The sequence below is a fragment of the Equus przewalskii genome, chromosome 18 (assembly GCF_037783145.1).
Source record: "Equus przewalskii isolate Varuska chromosome 18, EquPr2, whole genome shotgun sequence".
NCBI lineage: Eukaryota > Metazoa > Chordata > Mammalia > Perissodactyla > Equidae > Equus > Equus przewalskii.
In genome coordinates this window covers 51,023,782-51,046,505 of record NC_091848.1, presented here as the reverse complement: position 1 = coordinate 51,046,505, position 22,724 = coordinate 51,023,782, and the positions used below count along the sequence as shown (strand labels likewise).

Sequence of the window (22,724 nt, the reverse complement as noted above, 5' to 3'; positions counted from 1 at the left end):
CATAGGTGATTTGCAGTCCTCTGACCAGCTAAAAGTAGATCGGCTATTTCAGTAAAATGTTTATCTTTGTTTCTGTGTATCGTCGTATTAATTTTTCTGAATTCACCTACGGATGAGGCATTAACAACCTCAATGCATGATAGTCCTAATAAACTTATCTGGCACTATTTTGGCCTATGTGATAGTAACCCATTGACAAAAGAAATCCAAGCTGATAAAAGCCATTCTCGGCCACTTGTTAGCCAAGTCAGGCTGTAAAATCACAACACAATGCACGCCTCTTCATGGGGCACCACACGGCAGCGATTAAAAAACCCCCTCACTTCCATATCCAGTGGAGTTGTAGTTCATTACTATAACCCTCCCAAGTCCAAAAGATGCCCGTTCCAAGCCTTGCAACTTGGTGCAGACAGGTTTTTTTCCCCTAAACCCACTCCGCTGGGCCTCTCTACCTGTCCTCTCCTACTGTCTACAGGTCCCGAACATTAGAAAATAGAAAATGTGATGATCTTTGTGTGTCTCTGTAAAATGTGTGTATGTGTGCGTGTGTTTGGGTGTAACGGGCCTCCTGGTTGGCCGCGCGGGCCGTCCGTCAGCGCGCGGGCCAATGGCAGGCTGCCTTATATAAAATGAGTGTTTTCAGGCTCTCGGGGTTGCATGTACTGTATGTGGAGCAGTGTACAGTGGAGCGGAGGCAGAGCGGCTCCGCGAGCTCCTCGCCACTTTCCCATAGAGCAGCCCCGACTGGCCGCCGAGGGCGAGCCACACACACGCCCTCGCGCCCGGCGAGCCCGCGAGGTAAGCCCCCGGCCGCAGCCCTCCCCGGGCGCTCGCCCCGCACTTTCTGTTTTCCTACTCACTTGCGAGCCGCCGGCTGCAGCCCCAAGGACTCCGCGGCAGGAGCAGCGGCGGCGGCAGCCGGCTGGGCGGACTTGAGGAAGACGGAGGGGACCCCGCGCGCCGAGCCGCCGCCGGCCGGCCGCTCCCCGGGCACTTTCCCCCTCCGCCAAAACTTTGGGTCGGGAGAGGTCGCGGGCGAGGGTCGCGCGGCCGCGCCGGCGGGGGCGGGGGGCGCGGAGGCAGTGCCCGGCGGGCGGGAGCCGGGGGCCGGCGGGGAGTAGTAGGCCAGCCGGTGCCAGGCTGCGTTTGCAGGCAGCACCTCTCGGCGCGCAGGCAGCGCCGCCCGAGAGGGGCACGGGCGCCGGGGCGCGGGCAGGGGCAGCCCGAGGAAAACAACAACAGAGCCTCACGCCGCCGGCGCCTCCAGGCCGCCCGGGGAGCCCCAAACTTCATCGCGGCGAAAGTACGTGGAGCCAGCCTGGTCTGGCTGCCGGGGAGGTGGGGCCTGGGGAGCAGGGGCAGGGGAGGAAGGTACGAGGAGCCAGCCCTCCGTGGATTTATGGAACGTTCGTGTGCGTCGGTGACCGGGAACAGCAGCCCAGGGGCTCGTCCATCGGGAGAGTTGGGCTTGGGGTGTTCCGGCCCCGCAGATCGGTGCCCTCTCACCCCCCACCCCGAAGCGAATGCGCGGCGAGTAGAGAAAGTGCTGTTTTAGTGCCAGAGTAGCCGGGAGGAAGAATGGGGGAGAGGGGGAAGAGGGCGAGGAAGAAGGGGAGAGAGGAGAGGGAGGGAAAGCGGGAGGGGGGGGGAGAACGAGGGAGAGGGAGAGAGGGAGAACGGGAGGGAAGAGAGAGGAGGGGGAAGAGGAGGAGGGAGGCTGTGTCAGGATTTTGCTTGAATGTGGGATTATGTTGTGTCAATAAGTTTAAGGTGGAGAGAGCAAGGCTGGGGGTGGTGGTGGAGGGGAGGAGGAAGGCCTCGTCTGTTTAAAGTCTTATTTCTGAAGGTAAGTTATGGCATTGCATGGTCGCGATGACAGAAAACTTGCAGATCCTTTATCCGGGGATGGGGTCGATGCCTCTAGAAAGAGCTTCCCAGCCCTCTTATGCCACACTCATGTTACACTGTTATTTGCTGCGATCCGGGTCGCTAGTAAATTACAGAAATCAGACTCGAGGTTTCTTTTCCTCCTCCACCTCGTCTCGCTCGCTCACCCTCAGAAATTTATTATTATTTTTTTTTATTTTTTGGTATTGTATGAAACTTAACGTAACTGAGACCAAACCCGAGTCCTGTAATTTACAAGGACCCTGAATCCAAGAATCTGGAACACGTTTGTGTGTGAAATAGCCGCGATCATTTCTGCTAAATGAGGAAGGTAAAACGAAACGATGCAAAAAGCTAAGACACAACATGTACGACAGAGGGGGGGGGGGAGAGGGAGAGACGGAGAGAGAAGCTATTTTTTGCTTTCCTTTCTGTAGAAAGGAAAATAAAGCGTGCATTCCCCTTCCCTCCGGTGTGTAGGGTCTAGTCAATATTTTAACTGTCTGAGGACAAATTAGTCCAGGTGGATCTTGTTGAAAAGTTTCGCGAGGTGGGGTGGAGGTGGGGGGGGTTACGAAGGGGAAGGTGGGTGGAGGTTGTGGGGGATGGGGACGGAGCGAGCTCTGCCTCTGCTAATGGTCATTGGCCTGGGGCTTTGAAACCATTGCCTGTCCTGCTAATGACACGTCCAGTTCTCGTCTCCCGGCCGCGGACGCCGGGCTGCCGGGGACTGGGGTACTTTCCCCGCGCGGGGAGGGGCGCTCCTCGCCATCCCCTGGGGTTGCCCACTCGCGGCGTGGGAGCCCCCACGCGCGCCCCCTCTACCGCGCGCCGCCACCACCTCTGCTCGCGCGACTTTTGTAGCCAGTGCGCGGCCAGGGGGCGCGGGGGTCCCCGGCGCGGACGTCCCCGCGCGGCCACCCCGCGCCCGGCCCCACGCGCGCCGCGCGGTCCAAGCCCGGAATGGCAGCGCCCGGCCGGGCGGCGGTGCCTCCCCGGGGGGCAGCGGAGGCAGCGGCGGTGGCGGCGGGATCTTCGCCGGGGCCCGCGGGAGGAGGAGAGGGAGGAGGAGGAGGAGGGGAAGGAGGAGGAAGAGGAGGAGAGCGAGGCGTTTTCTGCCCAGATCGCCGCCAGTTCGAGCGGGCACGGGGACGGGGACACCCTCCTCGTTGCTCCTCCGTTATGGAAAGGTGTTGAGCAGACTTTTACGCCTGGAGTGTGGGATTTGCACTTCATTTTTTTCTCCCCCCTCTTCCCCAAAGCAAGATGGACTCTATTCCCTTTCTCTTTCTCCCTCTGCCTCTGTCTTGTCAGCCTTTAAGATCGACATTTTGTACTAAGATGCAAACTTGATGGTGACCAGCAACAAAGCCGGGGTGGGATCCTCGCTCCTGTCCTCCCTCTCCGTTTCCCAGCTCCCCCCACCCCGACCTCGGAGACCTGGTGGCCCTGCACTTGCCGCCGGGGGCTCTGGCGAATGTGTTTCCCCGCTCGATTCCGATCTCCAGTCTCGGGATTGTGCCAGGGGCCGGGCGTTTGGGCGACGGCTGTGGCCGCCCAGGTCTGCAAGGCTGAGGGCTGTGCTACCTGGACCCGCTGCCGGCGCCGTGCTCCCTCCAGCCGGCTCCTGGGCACGGCGGAGGCTCGGGCTGTCTTTCCATTGCTATGATTTGGTGGCTGGTGTATTTGTCCTGGGGGTGGCGATCACTTGTGCAAGTTGTTGGATGATCGCGGTGTGGGTTTTGGATTTGCAGAATGGATCAACTTTTTGCTTTGTACATACGGGGAGTAGGAAGCGGGGGTACTGGAGACACCCCGGAATGCCAGCGGGGCTGCTCTCAGCCTCTGCCCTTTGAATACCGGGATCTGTGCCTCTATTGCCCCCACATTTCACACGTGGGAGTGGGGGCGGAGAGAGGGGAAGTGTTGGTGAGGAGCTGGACTCCTGGGTTTCGGGGTTCTTCCTTCATAGATGTTGCAGGAGTTGGGACTCTATTGTAAAGCTCTGCCGTACTGCTGATGTACCTTTATTTGATACTTTATAGGTCGCTATCATATGACAAAGGCTGCACGCGGTTCATCTTGCTCCCCGTGTACTTTCCATTTGCCTTCCTGGGTGAGTATGCTGACTTTTCATCCAGCGAAGCTGGCTGGTTGTTAGTAATAACGTAAAGTCCTTACTGTTCACAGAAGAAGATGCGTTATTGGGGTTGCAACATCCCAGAGAGCTTGTCTCCCTGAGTTTCCCACAGTAGAAGTCAACTTATGATTCTTAGTAGTTAGAATTCGGCTGCCGTTATTATCTTAAGGTAGTTTAAATGTTCATTTCATGTTTATCTGCAAGTAAGTGTCATTTGAAAACTTATTTTCAAATAGGCGTTTTAATTGATAATGAAATTTTACACAGAGTTGAAGGCCTAGGAAATTTAATGTGAGATAATATTGTAGAAAGGTTGCAGCTTAAGTGGGAAAAGAATTATTAAAAACCCAAGGAGGCATTGTGCAGAAAGCCTCTCGAGTTATGGTGACTGACATTTGCTTACTCTTTCCTAGGTGCCCTTTCTTGGGTGATGTGTGCTGTTTGTGACTGTTACTTTGGTGGTGGGGACAGGTGGCCTGGGCGGTATAGTAAATGTAGCATTTAGTGTACCAGCTTGATTCAAAAGGCAAATAACTGTCCAAATTGATCATAATTTCCTTCAAAATTTATGTATTTAGAGAAATTGAGTACATTTTAACAGCCTGTGTATATAATAAACAGCGACTTTGAAATCCGTTCAGTGCCTTTTTCAGATATATGCCCCCCCCCATGGAAAAATCGGTGAAATGATGTGTGGGACAGCAAGTGCTTGAAAAGTTTGTTTGTGAGAAGTAACAGTCTAGGTGAAAACGGAGGGTTTCTAGAACATTGGAAAGCAGCACGGTGAGCCCAGACTGCAGAAACCAACTTGCAGTGTTGCCCCTCCATTGTCAGGAGCACCTCAGGTACGCTTAAGTTGCTGATATTTAAAAAAAAAAACCCGGGTTGTACTGAATTGTGTAAATCGCTTGTCATGCTTTGAATGTTATCATCAAGGACATGGAGATTATATTTTGTGAATGAAAGTGGACTTGAACTCAGTTTTCTATAAAAGAAGAAGAAAAGGGACCTTGCCTGTTTTGTTTCCTGGCTTGCTGGGATATTGTGTACCATACTAAAAGGTTGTCTTAGTATTAAGACAACTTAACCTTTGAGGACCAGGCCTTTCTGGCAGTTCCATTTGGTAGTAAAATATACTTTGACATTGCTGAGAACCTTAGATGATATAAAATATAAGCTCTGTGTCTAACATTTTTTATGGAATGTAAATATTCCATTATTTCAGACAGTCAAGAGAACTTCCTGACATGTCACATCTGTAACAGGCCAATTGGAGCGGTCAAAATGAGATGGTTCTGTAAGATGAATTTAGTGCCCACCAAAATATGTGGATTTCAGTGTCTTTGATTTTTTTTTTTTTAGCTTGTTTGCAAGAGAAGTTTTTCATTTTTGAACATATGGCAAGAGTCTTCAAAATGCATTCCTGATTACTAAGGAACGCCACATTTATACATGTGAGGCACATTATTTTGTTCGCTGGAGCAAACTTTTAATGTTAGCTCTTTCCCCATGGAAATATATTTGACCAATTCAAAATTTAAAGTGGCAATCAGTAATTTCCTGAATAACAGCGATGTGATCAGCTCCTGCATTTCTTTGAGATGTCAAATGACTGCTTCAATAAAACAGCATTTTAAAGAAGAGTCTTGGTCTTTGAAGTCGCAGTAGTTGGTATAGTGTAAAACTCGTAGTAGTGATCTAAAAAGGTCACACTGACAATGAATTGCCAGTTATTTGCATCTAAAATGTATTTATTAGATTTGAGGCTTAATTATCAAAATAAGAATTTAGATAAAGGTTTTGCTTCTGCATTGCCAAGAGTTTCCAAACTTCCCATTTTATTATTCTGCATATCTCTGTTAAGTTGTGAAACTGAAGTCTTGATTTGCATTTCACGTTTAGTGCTAGCTATTGAAAAGAGGGTTCCTCTATGTTGTTTCTTAGTGCTCCATCTTTGGAGGTACTCTGGCAATCTTAGGAAGAATCTTCCAGTAGAGACTTAGATTTTAACAAAAATTTGCAGTTTTGACTTCTTTCTGTTTTTTAATCCATCTTGATCTTTGTATCCAAGTTAAAGTTCCAGGTTTCAGAGTTTGTGAGATAGCTCTGCTTTTCACATACGTGTAGCTCTGCTATACCGCTTGGAAAGTGTATGCCACCTTTGACTTTATAGACATGAGCTTTATACTTAATCCATTGAAACAGAGGAGATTTGTTTAGACGTTGAATTTAGAACATAGCTTTGAGTGAAAGTAGGATGAACATATCATTATGGTTTGCTTGTGCTGTAAGTAGCTATGTAATTGATAAGGTTTTTCATTTGTAGTAAAAAAGGAACAACTCTCAAAATAATGTGGTGTAACTCATGAAAATCTAACTCAGCAGCTAAAGTATTTATAAAGCCGCATTTTTCAGTAAAATTACAAACATAATTTCTAATTATTAATCATCAGCCAGCACAAGTACAGTTTACGTTTTCCTACGTTTCGTGAAGAGACTGGTAAAGCAAGGGACCATATTTTTAACTGAATCTTACCATGAATATCGATTACTTTTATATTAGAAATCTTTAATGGAAGTAATAAAGACTTCACGGCTCAACCCTATGAAAAAAAACTTTTTGAAAGTAGTCTCGTTACAGAAGTGCCTGTTTTTGCTGTGCTGAAGGAAATCCTTGACATTATTAGTGTCTTAGAAAAGTGCAGAGAATGTTTAAAATTGTGGTTTTTAAGTGCGCTAACTTAATAAATTTAGGCAATTGATATTGACATGTTGCATCACCACGAGTGTGGCATACCTGTATTTTAAGATTTAAACTTAAGCAGGTGCTTAGCTTAAGAAGATGACGCTTCTTGAACTTGTAGTTTGAAGTCCACTATGTGTTTTAACAATCCACCACTGCGGGTACCTTTTACAGTAGGTCTGAGGGGTGTCTCTCCTATAGTTTTAGTCAGCTTCCCTCCTCTCCCTGTGAAATAAAAACAAACCCAAATTATAGAAACATTGTGATTTCACGCCTTTGTTTTTATCGAGTGCCCCAGGTAAGTCGGATGCAGGCAGTCCTCCGGCTGCACTTGGACAAGCACTGCTCTGAAGGTAGTAAGGACTAAGGCTAAGGGCTGAGTGAAGCTGCTTCCAGCTTGAAGATTCTGTGACTGTAATCATTCAGTGGGTTTGTACCAGCTCAAGGGCAGTCAGCACATACAGAGTCGAATTGTAGCGATTTCTATGTTTTAAGACGGACTTGAGGGAAGCACTTTTTGAGAACAGCTTCAGTCAGTATTCATGTGTGTTCATTTTATCCCTGAGGCAATTACAGTTCCTTGAAACACCTGGACGTCATTTTAAAACTGTAAAGACATCCCCAGAAAATCCTCATGTATTAATGGGGATTGTTTTCTTTTTTTTTTCTTTGAAAGAAAAAGATAACGTGAGGATTGAAGTAAGTACCAATTACACAATGGAAATGCAAAAGGAGGCAAGCAATAAAGAATTCTATCTAAAAATGTATATAAATAGAGAGGGAATGAGAGACCAACGGAATGAAAGACTTAAGGGATTAAATATAGAGCGGGAAGCATTGACACACCTACCAAAATGTAAACTTAGTAAGTGAAAATATGTGAGTTGGTTCAAAAATCTAGATAGTGAAATAACTTCAGGTAGTGAGCAGGTTGTATGAAATACAAGGTAAAAATTAATAAGAATGAATTGGATTTTATGAAATCTTAGAAAAATAAAAAAATTCATAGAATGTTGATTAAATAATTAAACCGGTAGTTAAACATGGCCCTTGGGTGAAAAGATCAGAGAATGAAACAGAAGCTCCTGGAATGGAATGCTTGAGATCCTAAAAAAGACATAGAAGTTTGGATTTTTGTGAAGGGGATAAATAAAAGATCAATAACTTACTTTAAATGACTTAATCACTTCATATCATCCTAGACTTTTGAGGAGAGCAGATTGGAGCAAGTGGAGAATCTGTTTTTGTCCAGTGTTGACTCTCGCTCTGCTAGCAATTTTGTGAGGTTTTTTTTTTTCCTGAGAAAGATTTGCCTGAGCTAACATCTGTTGACAGTCTTCTTCTTTTTGTATGTGAGCTGCTGCCACAGCATGGCCACTGACAAATGAGTGGTGTAGGTCCATGCCCGGGACCTGAACCCAGGCTGCTGAAGTGGAGTGTGCCAAACTTAACCACTAGGCCACGGGGACTTGCCCCTGAGAACTTATTTTAAAGGAGAAATAAGAACAAGCATAAAAGTTGTTTACAGCAGCTGTGTTTCTCAGATGTTTTCGACTGAGATGTATGGTAAGAAGTACTTTTTATATCCTGATCCCCATATGAAAACTGAAACAAAAGTTTCCTGAAACAGTACTGAGAGCAGTGCTGTCCGGTATTTTCTATTCCTATCTCATCTTTATAAATCTGATCTGTTTCAAACTATTTTATTAAAAACAGAATAGAGGGTGTCCTTCGCTAAGTTGATTTTATGACTGACAGTTTGAAAAACAACAACCTGGAGTGCTTGCTAAAAATGAAGGTCCCCAGGCTGCATCCCCAGATCTTCGGAATCAGTGTGTCTGGGGTAGAGCCCAGGAATCTGCATTTTAACTAGGACTGGGGTGGTTCTGAAGCAGGTTCGAGGTCCTCTGACACACTTGGAGAGACACTGGTGTGAAGGACAGATGGCTCAAGATTGAATGGGAGTCATGCGCTGAATGTAGAGTTGAGAGTGCCTTGCTGAGGTCTCCTCCAGCTTCAGGATTCTTTACTGTGTCAGTCCGCAGGTTTACAATACTGAGAGGGCCCTCGTCGCCCTCTGCAGCTGTTCCCGGAGTAGCGAGGGTAGTAGAAGGAGCAGAGGCTTTGCAGCCAGAGAGCCCTGGGTTCCGTTCCCGCTGCCTCATTGCTTACTAGCTGAGGGACTTGGAGCTTGTCGCTTCAGAATAAACTTCCAGTATCGCATGTGCTAAAGGGCATATTAATATTTACCATGCACCAGAATGAGAATTACATAAGACAATGTCTGTAATGACCTTTCTCCATAGTCAGCACTCAATATACAGTGTATGTTTTTATAGTTATATCTCACCCCATCCCAGCTCCCCCTGTTTGAAATTCTTAGAAGCTGTGTCTTAATTTTCGTTTGCTCTAAACCCTGGTATGAAACACAGGTGCGTTTTTAGCTGGATATGAGGTGTTGGATAAGTAATTTGTTACCGAAGGAAATAGGAAAAGAACAGCCGAGGCAAGCCAGTTAAGCAAGCCGGTTAAGTACGGTACTCCCGCACGTTTGCAGAAGGATTTTCCCACCTGTTTAGAAAGACATAGCTCAGGACAGCAGAACAGCTCTTTTCCTATTTCATAATGGTTAGTTGACAGCCCTGGGCATTCTCTCTGTGACTTTGATACATCTTGGAATGTCTAAGAGCATCACTTCTCAAACTTTCATCTACCAAGACGCAATGCGACTGACTGATGGTTACATGTGGGCCGGTATGATTTCCCTAGTTATAGACAGGTAAATTATGCGGTAGATTTCATAGGTAGTTCACAGTGTGATAAAGCCGCTTCTTTCTCAATCAAGAAAGTATATCAGAATACTAGGAAGAATGATGTAATCATAATGAAAACCTTGAACATACCCGTACACACACATGTAAAGTCCTTTATAAACTGTGGTGTGTTGACTGTGTGTAGCTCATTACTTGGGGCACTCCTCATAACCAGTTAAAACTTACCCCGTGTCAAGGCGTGAAGATTGAGAAGGGGTACATCCACAGTGCTCTACAAATTACATTGCAAAAAATAGGCGCTTAAAAAAGAGGGGCAAGCGAAGGAGAAGATGAATGGGAAATACACTAAATCCCTGAAATCTCAAACAGTGTGACAACTAAAAGCTGGGGAAGAGGCAGCCGGTGGTCAAACGCAGAGAAAGCGCCAAAGACGACACAGTTCTGGTGGGCACTAACTTCCTCAAATACACATTGTCTCTACCATCGACGTTTATTTTTAGGTAGTCTCAACATTCGTGTAATTTATCTGAATAAGTTAAAATTAAATAACTTTGCGTTTCCTAATTTTTAAAGTTAATATTTGCCTGGAACGTCTTTCTGCTTTGCTAAATTTTACTTTGCCGTACTTTTTCATCTCCCAGCAATTAATAAACTCTCTGTATGTTGAAAATGTCTTTGTGCTTTGGTTTGTAGTGGAATCAGATATATATTCACAAGCCTTTATTTAAAAAGTCTCTGAAAAGCTAAAAGCTTTCTTTTCCTCCGGAAGTTTGGCATCAAAATTCGTTTGGTGGCAAAACCTGACCCAAACTGTTAGGGGCCTATTTAAAGTAGTTTTAAAGCCCACTTAGAAAGAATATTCACATATTTTGCTGTAGAAATAGTAATACGTTTGATTATGAGGTGGTCTCCTAGCTCTAGCTAGGAATGTTACATAATATTTGCTATATGCCCTTTTGACCTTTTTAAAACCCTTAAAAATCTGAAGCATACCTGGACCTAAGGGTTGCAGATATGCGATTGTGGTCCTAGTGTGTTAACTTCCTTAGTCTGCAGAGTGAAATTGTCTGATATTCCTACCCATTTAACTCGATGAAAATCCATTTGCTAATTTGATCACTGATCATCTGAACATTTTGATTTCACTGCAAGCTGGCAAGTCCTTTTCCTTACATTACATATTAACTCAGTCAAACTGTCTGTTGAAACGCTGTGGCTTCAGATATAAGGGTGGAAGGCGTCAGAGGTTATCAAGTCAGGTAAGCAAATGGTAGTAATTAATAGCGTTTTTACCCGCTAGGTTGAGCGAGGGGGAAAGGCTCCTGAATAAGGAAAGCTTACACTCACACCCCCATTAGCTGAACCTCATATATCCATTTTGACATTTTGGTTCCTTTTCTGTCGTTGTAGTTAGTTTTATTAAACAAACAAACATACACTGAAATCTGCATAACATATGAAACTTCTGCCATGGTGGATGTTTCTTTTATAATAGTGAACAAAGTTTAAGGTACTTTCATTATGATTTACTGTTATGAGAGATTTCATGAAGGGGTTATATTTCCTTTATTTTATTGATTGCTACTTGCACCTTTCTTTCCTTCTATCCGAAAAGTAAAAATAGAAAGTGTTTTCTGCAAATTTAGTCTACGCTCAGGTGAGAATGTTTTTTGAGTTGTATTGTTTTATAGAGGTTCTAGGTACCTTTATTTTCAGTAATTACCTTTGGAAGACCAAGTGAAGATCTTGGCTTTGTACTTTTAATTTCCTGTAAAACCTCTATAGAAAGATGAAAAGGGTGATGTGAGGCAGAGTCTGTATGACTCTAGGAATAAGGCAATAGCTGATTGGATCTGTCGTTATCGTTGCAATACTTAAATCAGTCTTCATTTGGTGTACACTGAAATTGTTAATGGCTAAAGAAACCGTTTATTTTTTTATTACTTATTGATACAACTACATCCTTTGGTGTAGGAAAGCCACAGACTGAGTAATTCAGAGGGTGTCTTATTAGCAATGCTGATTCTTTTAATATTAAAAAATGCTGAGTTGTTTTTCAGCTTTTGGTGCACCTCTCAAAACTCACCCAAGTGTGGCGTTCTCGTTGACTGCAAAGGGAATGTGCTGGAGCATGGAACAAAATGAGAAAATAATTCTCACATCCAGCTGTCAAATTGTGATTATCTTCCGAGTTACTGAAGTTATCATTTTTTTCTTTCCCTCCCCTCTCTCCCTCCTTCCTTTCTTCCTCTTTTCTCTCCTTTCTTTCTTCCTTCCTCTCCCTTCTCTTCCCCTCTTTCCTCTATCCTATCTTTTTTCTCTCTCCACTTATTGTATTCACTAATGTGCATCTGTAATACTGCTTACAAATGTTTAAGAATGGGAATGTAGAGTTGAACTTTTTTTTTACCATCATTTGATTTTAAAGATTCGTTTGCAGTTTTTGAGTTCTTTTAGTATGTATCGTTACTCATATAATAGAGTTGTTGTCTGTGAGTTTGAGACTTGCACAGTTCCCCGTGTGTAAGGGTCATTTCAGAGGGGATTACGAGGAGCCTTGAGCAGGGCTATGTGAAGCAAAGTCGCTTGTTGTTTTTATGAAATAAGTTGAAGTAAACTCCTTATCCAGCCGTTTTGTGTCTTACGGTGATAGAATGGCTACACTGGTTCATTTGTGTTTAAGGGAAAGTTGAAAGCGGTTTTTAGAAGAGTTTCTCAAATAGTATTTTACTCTGGGAGGAAGGGAGAAAGATAATTTCGACCGAGGACCTCCCTATGAAGCTCAAGTTTTATTTTTACTACTTTATTTTTCACAACACCTTTCTGATGAGAGGTCACCCTATTTCAATGATGAGGAAGCTCAGTCCCAGGTGTAGTGAGTTGTCTGAGGTCACACAGGTAGCACGTGACTGTGCCAGGCTTAGGACACCTGTCTGCCGTGCCCCAGTCTCTTGGGCTTTTTCTGTATTTACCTGTCTTTAGGGCCACATTTCAAGAGGTTAGAATGAAAGGTTGGGGGCAACTTTCAGCCAAGTATTCCCCTCAGTTTTTTTTTTTTTTCCTCTTGGAAGAGAAATCCCCTTCATTTTGGAGTCATGGGGCTAGACTGCTGGTCTCTACCACGCTTACAGGAGGTGGATGAGAAGGTCTCTGAGCTGGGGACTCTGGTCAGTTTCCATCAGGGAGGTCACAGTCAAGACTGAGCCAGCCCCAAGCTTAGTTTATAAATTGACGTTTAGTGAACTTTCTTCCTAGTTGGTGTATCTAATGTAGAAATGTTTAGTAACAACAGTTACTGTTTTTACTATTTGTTTATTCCTCTGGTACATCAGTAAAAATCATTCGTTCTTTCATGAAGGCTTGAGTTTTCCCAGCTGAATATTCTGAATATGCCTTTACTCTGATACTTTTTAATACTTACTCAGTGAATATATTTTACGAAAGGAATTTCCCAGTATAATGTGGATAATGTTATAAAATAGTTTTTTGACATTTGCTTTGCAAAGAAATTCACTGTTAGTGGAAAATTAATAAGTAGATACATGGACTTCATTTCAGAGTGTCTGGTGGTCAAACATGAATTAGGTATAGGATCAGTCAAACTTACCAGTTTTTGAGGTGGTTTCTGGGTACTTTTGATTTGTTTTACCTAGGAAACTTATTTCTACTGTGATAAGTAGAAGAGATTTTATAGATCATACATTTGTATACAAGTAGAAAATCATTTAGAAAATACAAAGTGACTTTTTTATACTAAGAGCCCTATTTATCTGAAATTAAATCTTTATTTTTGCAAATTCGGCAAAATCAGAGCCTCATTCACGTATAGAAGATAAAAAGTTTGTCATTCTTTGTTGTTGGTTTTTTTTAATGGCTTTTCTTTTTCCCTGATCCATGAAATGTGTAAATAGGGTATTTATCTATTTTGGCAAAGTAGCTTTTGTGGATGATAATCTTATTAAGGGTGTGCTCTTGGATTGTGTTAGCTGCGTGATATTTTAACAAAGATGTTGAGCTTCCGTTTCTTGTATTTCATCTCGCCCGAATAAATCACTTCCATATTGTTCTCATTCAAGTAGGTTTGTAAACTGAATAAGTTTTATGCCATTTGACACCTTTCTTTCAACTTATTTTCTCTCTCTTTTTTTTTTTTTTTGAGAAGATTAGCCCTGAGCTAACATCCGTGCCCATCTTCCTCTGCTTTATATGTGGGATGCCTGCTACAGCATGGCTTGGTAAGCAGTGCATAGGTCTGCACCCGGGATCTGAACCGGTGAACCCTGGGGTGCTAAATCGGAACATGCAAACTTAACTGCTGCACCACTGGGCCAGCCCCTCAACTTATTTTCTTGAGTCATGTTCAGAGAACATTTTGCACATTAAATAATTTGATCAAGTGTTGGTGAGATTCAGGTAGCAAAAACTATTATCAGTTTAATTCAGCCTTCACAGATTGAGTACAGTGTGTTGATGCTGACTTATACTTTGAAGATATAAAGATGAATATGGAACAGTCCTTGTCCTTAAAGCAAACGTGTTCTACTGGCTGGAAAAGTCCAGGAGATGTAAATGTCTATCGTATGAGTTATTCTGTGTTAACTGTTCTAATAGATATGGCATAAAATAGTCCTGAGTAAATACCACTGAAAAACTGCCTAATTCCTACGTAGGATCGGGACGTTGAACTATGGGGGGAGTTCTTGCTGTGGCACTGTGTTTGTCCTAATTGTCATTAGGGTTGTAAAACTAATTTGGCCCAAGCACTAAAGTGGATTTTATAAATTAGGCTTCTAAGCTGCATTTGGTTTTTATTTAAATGTTAGTACATTCTTTTACCTTTTGGTAAAAGGCCTGTGACTTTTTTTTTTTGGTAAAGCTTTCAATTTGTATTAGAAAGTTATGTTTCAGTCAAGTGTTTAGACTTCCTTTTTATTTATTTTTCCTTTCATATTTATTGCTGTTAATATCACATTCTATAATGACTAGACTTTTGAAGTGCACGGAAGTGTTTGAGGATTCGCCATAGACCAAATCCTGTTAAAAGCACACTGATAGAATAAGTTTGAACTAGACGTCAAGACACATACCAATAAAACTATTATAAACTGCTTCCAGCTAACACTTACTTTTACTTAAATCGTACTAATTAGAAGTATATTAGTGAGCTCTCTAGCCTAAATGTTAAACACAAAATGAGATGCTAAAGAAGTGAAAATGTGCTTTCTATCCATGAGAGATTGGAGATGAGAAATTATGCCCAGTGCTTCCATCAGGTGGTTTTCCAGGATGTTTTCCGCCCGTGTTTACAGCTGCAGCTGTGAAGGCCCCCGAGGGGGTGCTCCTCCCCTTTATGCTTAGGGACCCAGGCCTGGCCTTGGGAGTCCCCCTTGACTCCATCAAACCTTCAGTGTCGCTTCTTTTCATCGTGACTTTTGTGTTTATTACCCCTCTCAATGTATGCATTTTCACCCAGTTTTATTTGTGGCCCTCTTTTGACGGGTCATTTCTGGATAGCAGCCCAGTTTAGATTACAACTTTGTTTCTAAAATGTTGTGCTCAATGTTCCAGATGCCAACCCTGGGTGCTGTAATAACAAACAAATAACATTCATAAGCGAAATCATAAAGAAGCAGCTGATCTGGGAAAATATTTCCTCATAAGCTCGCAACATTGATAATGACCCTAATGTTTACATTAAAGCAGTGAAGAGGAACAGAGACACACAGAATAATAACTTGGGAGTCTCCCATTCTGTCTTGGGGCTGTTTGACATTGTGGAGGTATGGCTATTCGGGTCTCATTATTTACCAATTCTCATAATAATGAACTTCTTTCTAAGTTTTGTATATGGACATATGTTCTCATCTTATTTGGTGCTATACATTCTTCGTAGTCACAGAGAACATGTTCAGATTTCTTGTAAGGCCAGGGTTTTGTTTTATTTTAACAATTTTCTACGTATAGTCTCTGCATGAATAATGCAAATCCATACACAGGTTTTCTGTGCCTTGAAAGGTCTTGAGGAATGGGATCACAGGTTGACACAGCTCCTCATGTGAGGACCTCACACACACAGCGGTGAGTTTACTGCATAAGGAATTGTGATCAGGGTTCAGTTGTTAGGAAGTGAATTTCCTTTTCTTTCATTTGTCTTTTTAATGTGACCGTATATGTCATTCCTGACATATATTTCAAATACAGCTAGCTGGCCTTTAATATATAGGTCTTAAGAATTAGGATGATCGGTACTTTTCTTCATTAAAGATGTTTTCCTGAAAAGTTTTGACTTAATTTGTTTTTCAAAATTAACTATTTGTATATTCTTATGGACGAATTATGATTTCAGAATGCTTCGTTTGCATTTCTAATTGATCTCTGACTTGCAGTGGTTACTGATTTTACAGATTCAAGTTTTACTATTCCCAGGTCCCTGTATTAGGTACACGTCAGGGAGCTGCGTAAAGGAATACAGTACTAATCATTTTATGAAATTTTGGTAGAGCAAATAATACCTTTTTGGTAATTCTGCGTTCCATATATTGAATTGTCATTATTTTATGTTACGTGTTTATTGAGTACCCATAATATTTAAAGCTGGGTTAGGAATTCTGGGGCTTGCAGAGTAAAAAAATAATGGCTCTGGCCTCAGGATGTTTCTAGTATAGTAATGACACACATATGTCAAATGTGGAATAGAAAGTAGAGATGCTGTAATATCCATGGGGCTCAGGAATGGTGAGTATAGGGCAATAGGAGATGATTAGGGAAGGGAAATTGGGATGGCCCTGAACTTTAGTTGTATAGCTAAATGTTTAGGCATCCTTGCAAAATGCTGACTTGAATCCATCAGGCAGAAAATGAATCTAGTGGGCATTCCAGGCTAACCCCACCTGGGCCAACCAGTTCACTCCAGATGTGTCATCAGCTAAGCCCATGGCCTCCAGACTTTTTAAATGCTGTCCCCCTCAGTAAAAGAATTTGAGCATGTATCCTCAATATGTGTACATTTATTTATAATTAACATATACTGGGCTATTAATATATTATGTACTTAATAAAGTATAAATAGCTTAGAAATAAAAAAGATAGATAAATTGAATATAAAGAAAAATTCTAATATTTTCATCTCATTACTCCAGTGGACTTTGTTTTGTTCATCTTTTGGGGCTTGAGAACCCCACTTTGGAGACCATTGGTTTAAGGTGGGCAGTGTCACCCCAAGTTTGGGTAAGTTCCATGAGATCAGGGACTTGGTTTTGCTGCGTGCTGTGTCCTCAGCCCATGGGATGTGGTTGGAGCTCAGTAGGTACTCTTGAACTCATAGGCAGAGTTTGGCTACTTGGTAGGAATGCGGATGGTCTAGCTCAGTACCAGGGATCTGGTAAGAATAGAGACCATTTTTGTTCGTTGCTGTATCTCCTGTGCCTATGAAATTGTCTGCCACCTGGTAGGAACTCAGTAAATATGAGTTGACTGAGTCGGGGCGTGGACAGTGAGTGGCTCAGCCTGAGGGATCTGGCAGAGGCCACAGATCCATGGGCATGGAAAGGTTAGTCCCAGGAGGTCCCCTAAAGCGGGACAGAGAGTGAAGATAGACTAGCTATCAGTAGGCAGATAGAGACAGCCAATGTGGGGTTCCCAGTGTCAGTAAGAACATCTGAGGTTGGTGACCTGAGACTGTAAAGCAAAATCTGTGACCTTCGTAAGCAGTAAGATCTGGATTTTACTCATCTTTGTACCCACAGGGCCTAGGACACAGTACAGTAGGTCTGATTAGTTTTTGTTGGATTGCTCAGTTTTATACTACGTTGTGGGTATAGGAGGCCTGCCTGCAGGAGCGGATCAGCATCAGATCAGAGCCCTGTCAATGAATGCTGCCCCCACTGAGGCAAGCCAGCGGGGCGGCGCCTGCCTCACACGCAGATGTGTTTTTAAGCCTTGGCAGTGCCTGCCAGAGGTGCTCTGGTGACCACAACTGCCAAATCCCATTTGGTTGTTTATTTAAAGGTCATTATTAACATACTATTGACATATTTATCAGTGAGGAAAACAGTTTACAATAGAATTATTTCTAATATGCTATCATCCTGTACCTTCTTCCCCATCACTAAAGCTGGGATGTGTCATGGATCACCCCCATGTATACTGTTAGAATTAGGGCTGGATTTATTTACAGATAACTGAAACAAAGTAGTTTGCATTTTTTCTCCTCTTTTTAGAATTATTTTGTTCAGACTTCCTCTTTAAAAGATGAGAAAAATTCTACTTTCGTGGTCATAAAATAAACCTGCCATCATTTTCTTGAGCGTGGTCCAGTTGGGGAGAACAAGTACTTCCTCCCTGAGAAGCAGTGATGGCATGAGCACTTTCCTTCCGAAGCGGGCCAGATGAAGGCCGCCTTCCCCGCCGGCTAAGGCGGGTGCCCCCTACCTCTCCCACAGTTCAGTCTCCTTAGGACGGGTTTATTTCAAGCAGTTCCACATCTGCACCATTAATAAATCCCCTTGCTCTCATTTGCATTTCTGATGTCTCGTAGTAAATATGGGAAGTCCCCCTTTGCCCTTACAAAAACAGTTTCGTCGGCCCAGGCTTCCTAGAGTTGAATAAAAATTTCTCAGAGCACTCCCGCATCTTCAGCATGGTCTTCAAATGAAAGCTTTTAGAGTTGAAACTTCTTTGCTCTCATCCTTTTCGTCGTCAAGTCATCAAATCTTTCTTTCTTGCGAGCTGGTCACCTGTAACAGCGCAGTAGTCGTCTGTGTCTTACACTCATTCCTGTGATCTCGAGTTTATGCTGGGTTCGGGGACATCTTACTTGCACTGTGTAACTGTGCTGAGAGGTAGCCAGGAGGGTATCGTTATTCCCATTTTGCAGATGAAGAAACAGGCTCAGCGTTGTTAAGTGGCTCGACTCAGGTCACTGAGTTTGTAGCTCCCTTGAGACCAAGACCCAGTCTTCTGGCTGCTCCTGCAGAGAGCTGGCCAGTGTGCAGCACAGAAGGCATCTTATTTGAACGAAGGTTTGTTTTTTCTTACTTTCAACCTTACTTGCTTTCAACCTGATAAGTTATTGTAAGTACCTGGAATAGCGGTGGTATAGACAATATGGGTTGTTTAATTGTTCATGCCCTGTGAGCTCTAAGATACCAGTGAAACAGGCCTTAAATTTCTGGTGTATTTAAATTTATTTGTGTATTTAAATAAGTGTTCTCAGATCATGTGGAACGACTGTCCATTTGACTGAACTTTTTTACAGCTTGTGACGGAGAATTAAATTCGTAGGGACCACACACTGACAAAGAATGTGCTTTGAAGTGTACATTAGGATTCTTGAGTGAGATTTGGATTATGGATTGAGGCCATTTTTTTTTTTTCCTGGGAGGCGTATTTCTGAAATTGTAATGAAAATTAATTGGAAAATGTGAATTGATATCTAGATATCTGACTACACCCATTTCTGGACCCATTCATATTATAATTTGATATCAACTGGTGTTTTTCAGAGAAATGAAGGCAAGTTGTAAAGTTTTTTTTTGTTTTTAAATTTAGAAGGCATTTTAATTTGGTACTTTGTAGAAAAAGAACATTTCACAGGCCAGTTAGAGAATTCAGTGTAGTGCCACTGCCAACCATAACAGGGAAGCTATTTCTCTCAAAAATTACTACAGGATCAATTATGCAATTAATATTTTACATAGTAGAAAAGTTTTATTTGTTAGCCTCTTATCTTAAAGTTCCCCTGAGTAAAGAGGCCTAGTAATTATTTTACTCTGGGAGAATGATAAGAGATTGCATTAGAGTTCCAGAACCTTTTTTATTTTAAAGATGTAAGGTCTGACAGAAAAGCAATTTATGTAGAATATTTATTTCTATAGATTCCCTTTACTTCAGTTTAATTTTTCTAACTTGCATTCGAATATTTATACCAACTTTGGGACATGGTGTGTCAATGGCTAAAGAAGAGGTTCGTTGAAGAACTGTGGTTTGAAGAAAAGCCGTGTTTATTGAACAAGGCATGTGAAGATGGAAGGGGTTAGAAACTGTGACCTTTCTTTTCTTTGGTTTGGCTTTTCATTTAAAATGGAGTATGAAAATAATAAAAGTCATGAGGATAATTCAGTATACTTCCTCCCCACCCTCAGTTTTTAAGCAGTTGAACCCAGTGGTCCCTCTCTTTGACCTTGAAACGGCCAGTGAGGAAGGAATTCCCATCTCCATTTTAGATGAGGGCTTTGAATCTCCGAGGCTCAGGCAACTTGCCCAAGGTCATTCTTCCGGTAAGTGGTGGAGCTGGCGTTCCATTCCAGCTCTTTCCATCTGAGGAGGCCACGCTCCTCCTCGCTCGCTCCTTTATTCTGCCTCTTGCGCTGCCCACATGGTGTTTGTACGGCTCCATCCTGCCACGGACCTGTCTTGGCTCCTGTTGAATTGTAACGTTGAGGTTCTGGCCAGGATAAAAGTGGCTTTTCTCTGTTTGTGTTCCTGCATTGTCCAGCAGGTTGCCATATACACAACTGCTCGTTAATAGCTACTTCTTAAATCATTCTAAGTATATGGGAAACTTCTAAAGTTAAAAAAGGTTGGTATTATATAGTATTCTAAGAGATGATATAGCTGTGATTTTTTTTATTTAAATGACGTTGTGCCTCAGCATAGAAAAGAAAATAGTTTTGGAATTCAGAAAATGGACATTCAAAGGGAATAATAGAATTTTTGCTCTAAAAGGGACGTTGCAAATGATCTTGGAGTTGTGGAATCCATCTTTTTAAATTTGAAGGAAGCGAGGCTCAGATGAAGGAACTGGGACCCAGGCCATGTGAGTGGCTGAGCTGGAACCAAGATATGAGACTTCTGATTTGGTGCTTTGCTGTAGAAATCTGCTTAGCTCCGAAATGACGTAGGAAATATTTTTAGTCAATTGATGGCACCATTTTCGCAGCAGGAATATCTGACTTTTTTGTGTTCTTGTTTATAAATGGTTAAAAGGATGAAAGAACTAAAATGTCATACACTGTTAGAATAGAGCTATATGTAATACAGTATACATATTAACTCTGAAATCATTTTATCTTACTTGTTGACTTCTAATTTATTTAGTAGGATAACATAATTTTGGAAGCTAACAGATCATAAACTGAAACATGGCTTTGGTGTTGTTCTCTGTGTCCTGTGAAAACAGAGGAAGAATTCGCGAAACAATAACACATTGTTAAATGGCATGCCAGTTTATCAAATGCCATAAGTTTATTACAGTCTGGTCTTAGGAAAAACCATCCCAGCCTTAGAGCCGTGCATCCTAATCTTAAGCGAAGAGCCTTTAAAGTTATTTAAGGGCCGTTAGATTTTGTTCTATCCTTGAAATTGTAAAATTCTCATAGCTGTTGATGAGGAGAAAGAAGTTTGTAAAACCATAACAGATTTAGTTGTAAAAAGAGTGATTTAACTGATTTGTGTACTGTGACACCTCATGGTGGCCTTATTAAGAAACTACTATAGTGAGACGTCTTGACCACATACCTTGTACCTTACTGAATCCACTCAAGTGTATGTGGACTAAACGTTATAGAGGTGAGACCCTAGATGATATTGTCAAGGTTGTTATGTTTGGGAGAAATTAACCTCTGCTCTGCTGTTCAGAGAGGAAGCTTGGTCTGCCTTATCAGAGCTCTCCTGGGAGTTCACCTGTGGAGTGGCCATCCTCCAGCCCCGAACTTCCAGAGAATGAGAGCCAGGTACTTCCAGCAGCTGCTAGCCTCTTGTGCTCCTTTGTGTAAATTAGAAAGAAGCACTGTTTTGTCAAGATACCCTAGTTCCAAACGTTGGAAAATTATCGTAATAGATTGATTTTGTTAGATCAAGATACTTTCCTGCCTTTTAGCGGGAAATTATAGTAATAGTAAATATCTAGACGTATGCTCTCGGATGTGGTTGGCACCCCCTAAGGTTGTGCCCAGTGTAGCTTGCATAGCTGTATGGCCTGGAGCCCCTGCAGGCAGTTATATTTGAGGAGACCATGTCTATTTTTTTTTTTTTGAGGAAGATTAGCTCTGAGCTAACATCCCCTGCAAATCCTCCTTTTTTTTTTTTTTGCTGAGGAAGATTGGCCCTGAGCTAACATCCTTGCCCATCTTCCTCTATTTTATACATGGGATGCCTGCCACAGTATGGCTTAGCATTACATAGGTCAGTGCCTGGGATCCAAACCAGTGAACCTGGGGCTGCTGAAGCAGAGCACCTGAACTTAACCTCTGTGCCGACACCTGGAGGTCATGTCTTCAAACAGCAGAAATTAAAACATCACATCTAGAAGACTTTAAATAGAGCTCTTGAATATAAAATGCTAGTTATTTATGAAATTATTATTTTAAAAATTGTAAACATCATAGAAATTAAATTAAAAGAATAGCTAATGGAGACCTTTCTTTACCTCTGCAGTGTACGGACAAAAGGCTGTATATTCTCTTCACATCTCTTGGCCCAACCAATTTAATATATTTTCAAAGTTAGTCTGTCTTTCAGAGTTCTGATTAAAGAAGAAAATTCTCTGACCTTTATAAGAGAGCTTTTCTTTATTAGATGGGTGCAGTAATAGAATGCAGAATGACTTGAAGCATCCGCTTCTTTCATCCATCATTAAAAGTTAATTGTCACATCTATAAGTGCAACTTGATGGAGTTTTTAACGTACCCCAAATTGGCAACCTGTGACGAGGAAAGTATGCTCTGTGAGGACGTGAGTTAAGAGAACGAAAGGAAAAACGAACCTTTTATAAATCTTAAGTGGCAGCTAAATGGAAATGAAAGCTTTTAATTTGCGTGGGAGAGTGGTGACAGCAGATCGGTGCCTTCTGTTTGGTTGGAAGCAGAAGGTCTCGGCACGCCGCTTGTCTGACTTGAGGGTGGTGGTTGGGGCTCTTGGGATTGTAGACGAGTTAGTCTTCTGCCTGTTCGGAAAGATAGTAATGCGTTCGCCGTCTTCGCGCTGGTCCGTGGAATTGTTTTCTTAACAGGAGCAGTAATTACCTTTCTCATTCTCAAGGGAGGAGTGGCGGGTGGCGGGCTGTCCAGCAGGAACCCCATTACCCCGTGAGCAGTCTGTGGTGCTTCCCTGGTTGAGTTTTAGGCGCCCAGTAGGTAGTGATGATGCGTTAAGGAGTTATAACCACAGTTGTGCTGCCCTT

The 22,724-nt window shown here is 42.6% G+C and overlaps 1 protein-coding gene across 29 annotated transcripts in view; it reads left to right on the top strand.

Annotated features, from left to right (window-relative positions):
• Nucleotides 1–606: 606 nt before the first annotated feature.
• BBX (BBX high mobility group box domain containing) overlaps nucleotides 607–22,724 on the top strand; it is a 263,283-nt gene continuing 241,165 nt past the window's right edge. For 4 of the 29 annotated variants that reach the window (XM_070582825.1, XM_070582854.1, XM_070582850.1 and 1 more), the window contains exons 1-2: nucleotides 607–798; nucleotides 3,933–4,003. Coding sequence is in view for 6 of the 29 variants with exons in the window: in XM_070582859.1 (XP_070438960.1) it covers nucleotides 3,944–4,003 (60 nt within the window). In the remaining 23 variants the exon portion in view is untranslated. Of the gene's footprint in view, nucleotides 799–898; nucleotides 1,304–1,340; nucleotides 1,531–1,636; nucleotides 1,847–3,932; nucleotides 4,004–4,668; nucleotides 4,873–22,724 lie in introns of those variants that run through there. The other 25 variants (XM_070582830.1, XM_070582838.1, XM_070582853.1 and 22 more) reach the window with 17 other exon arrangements.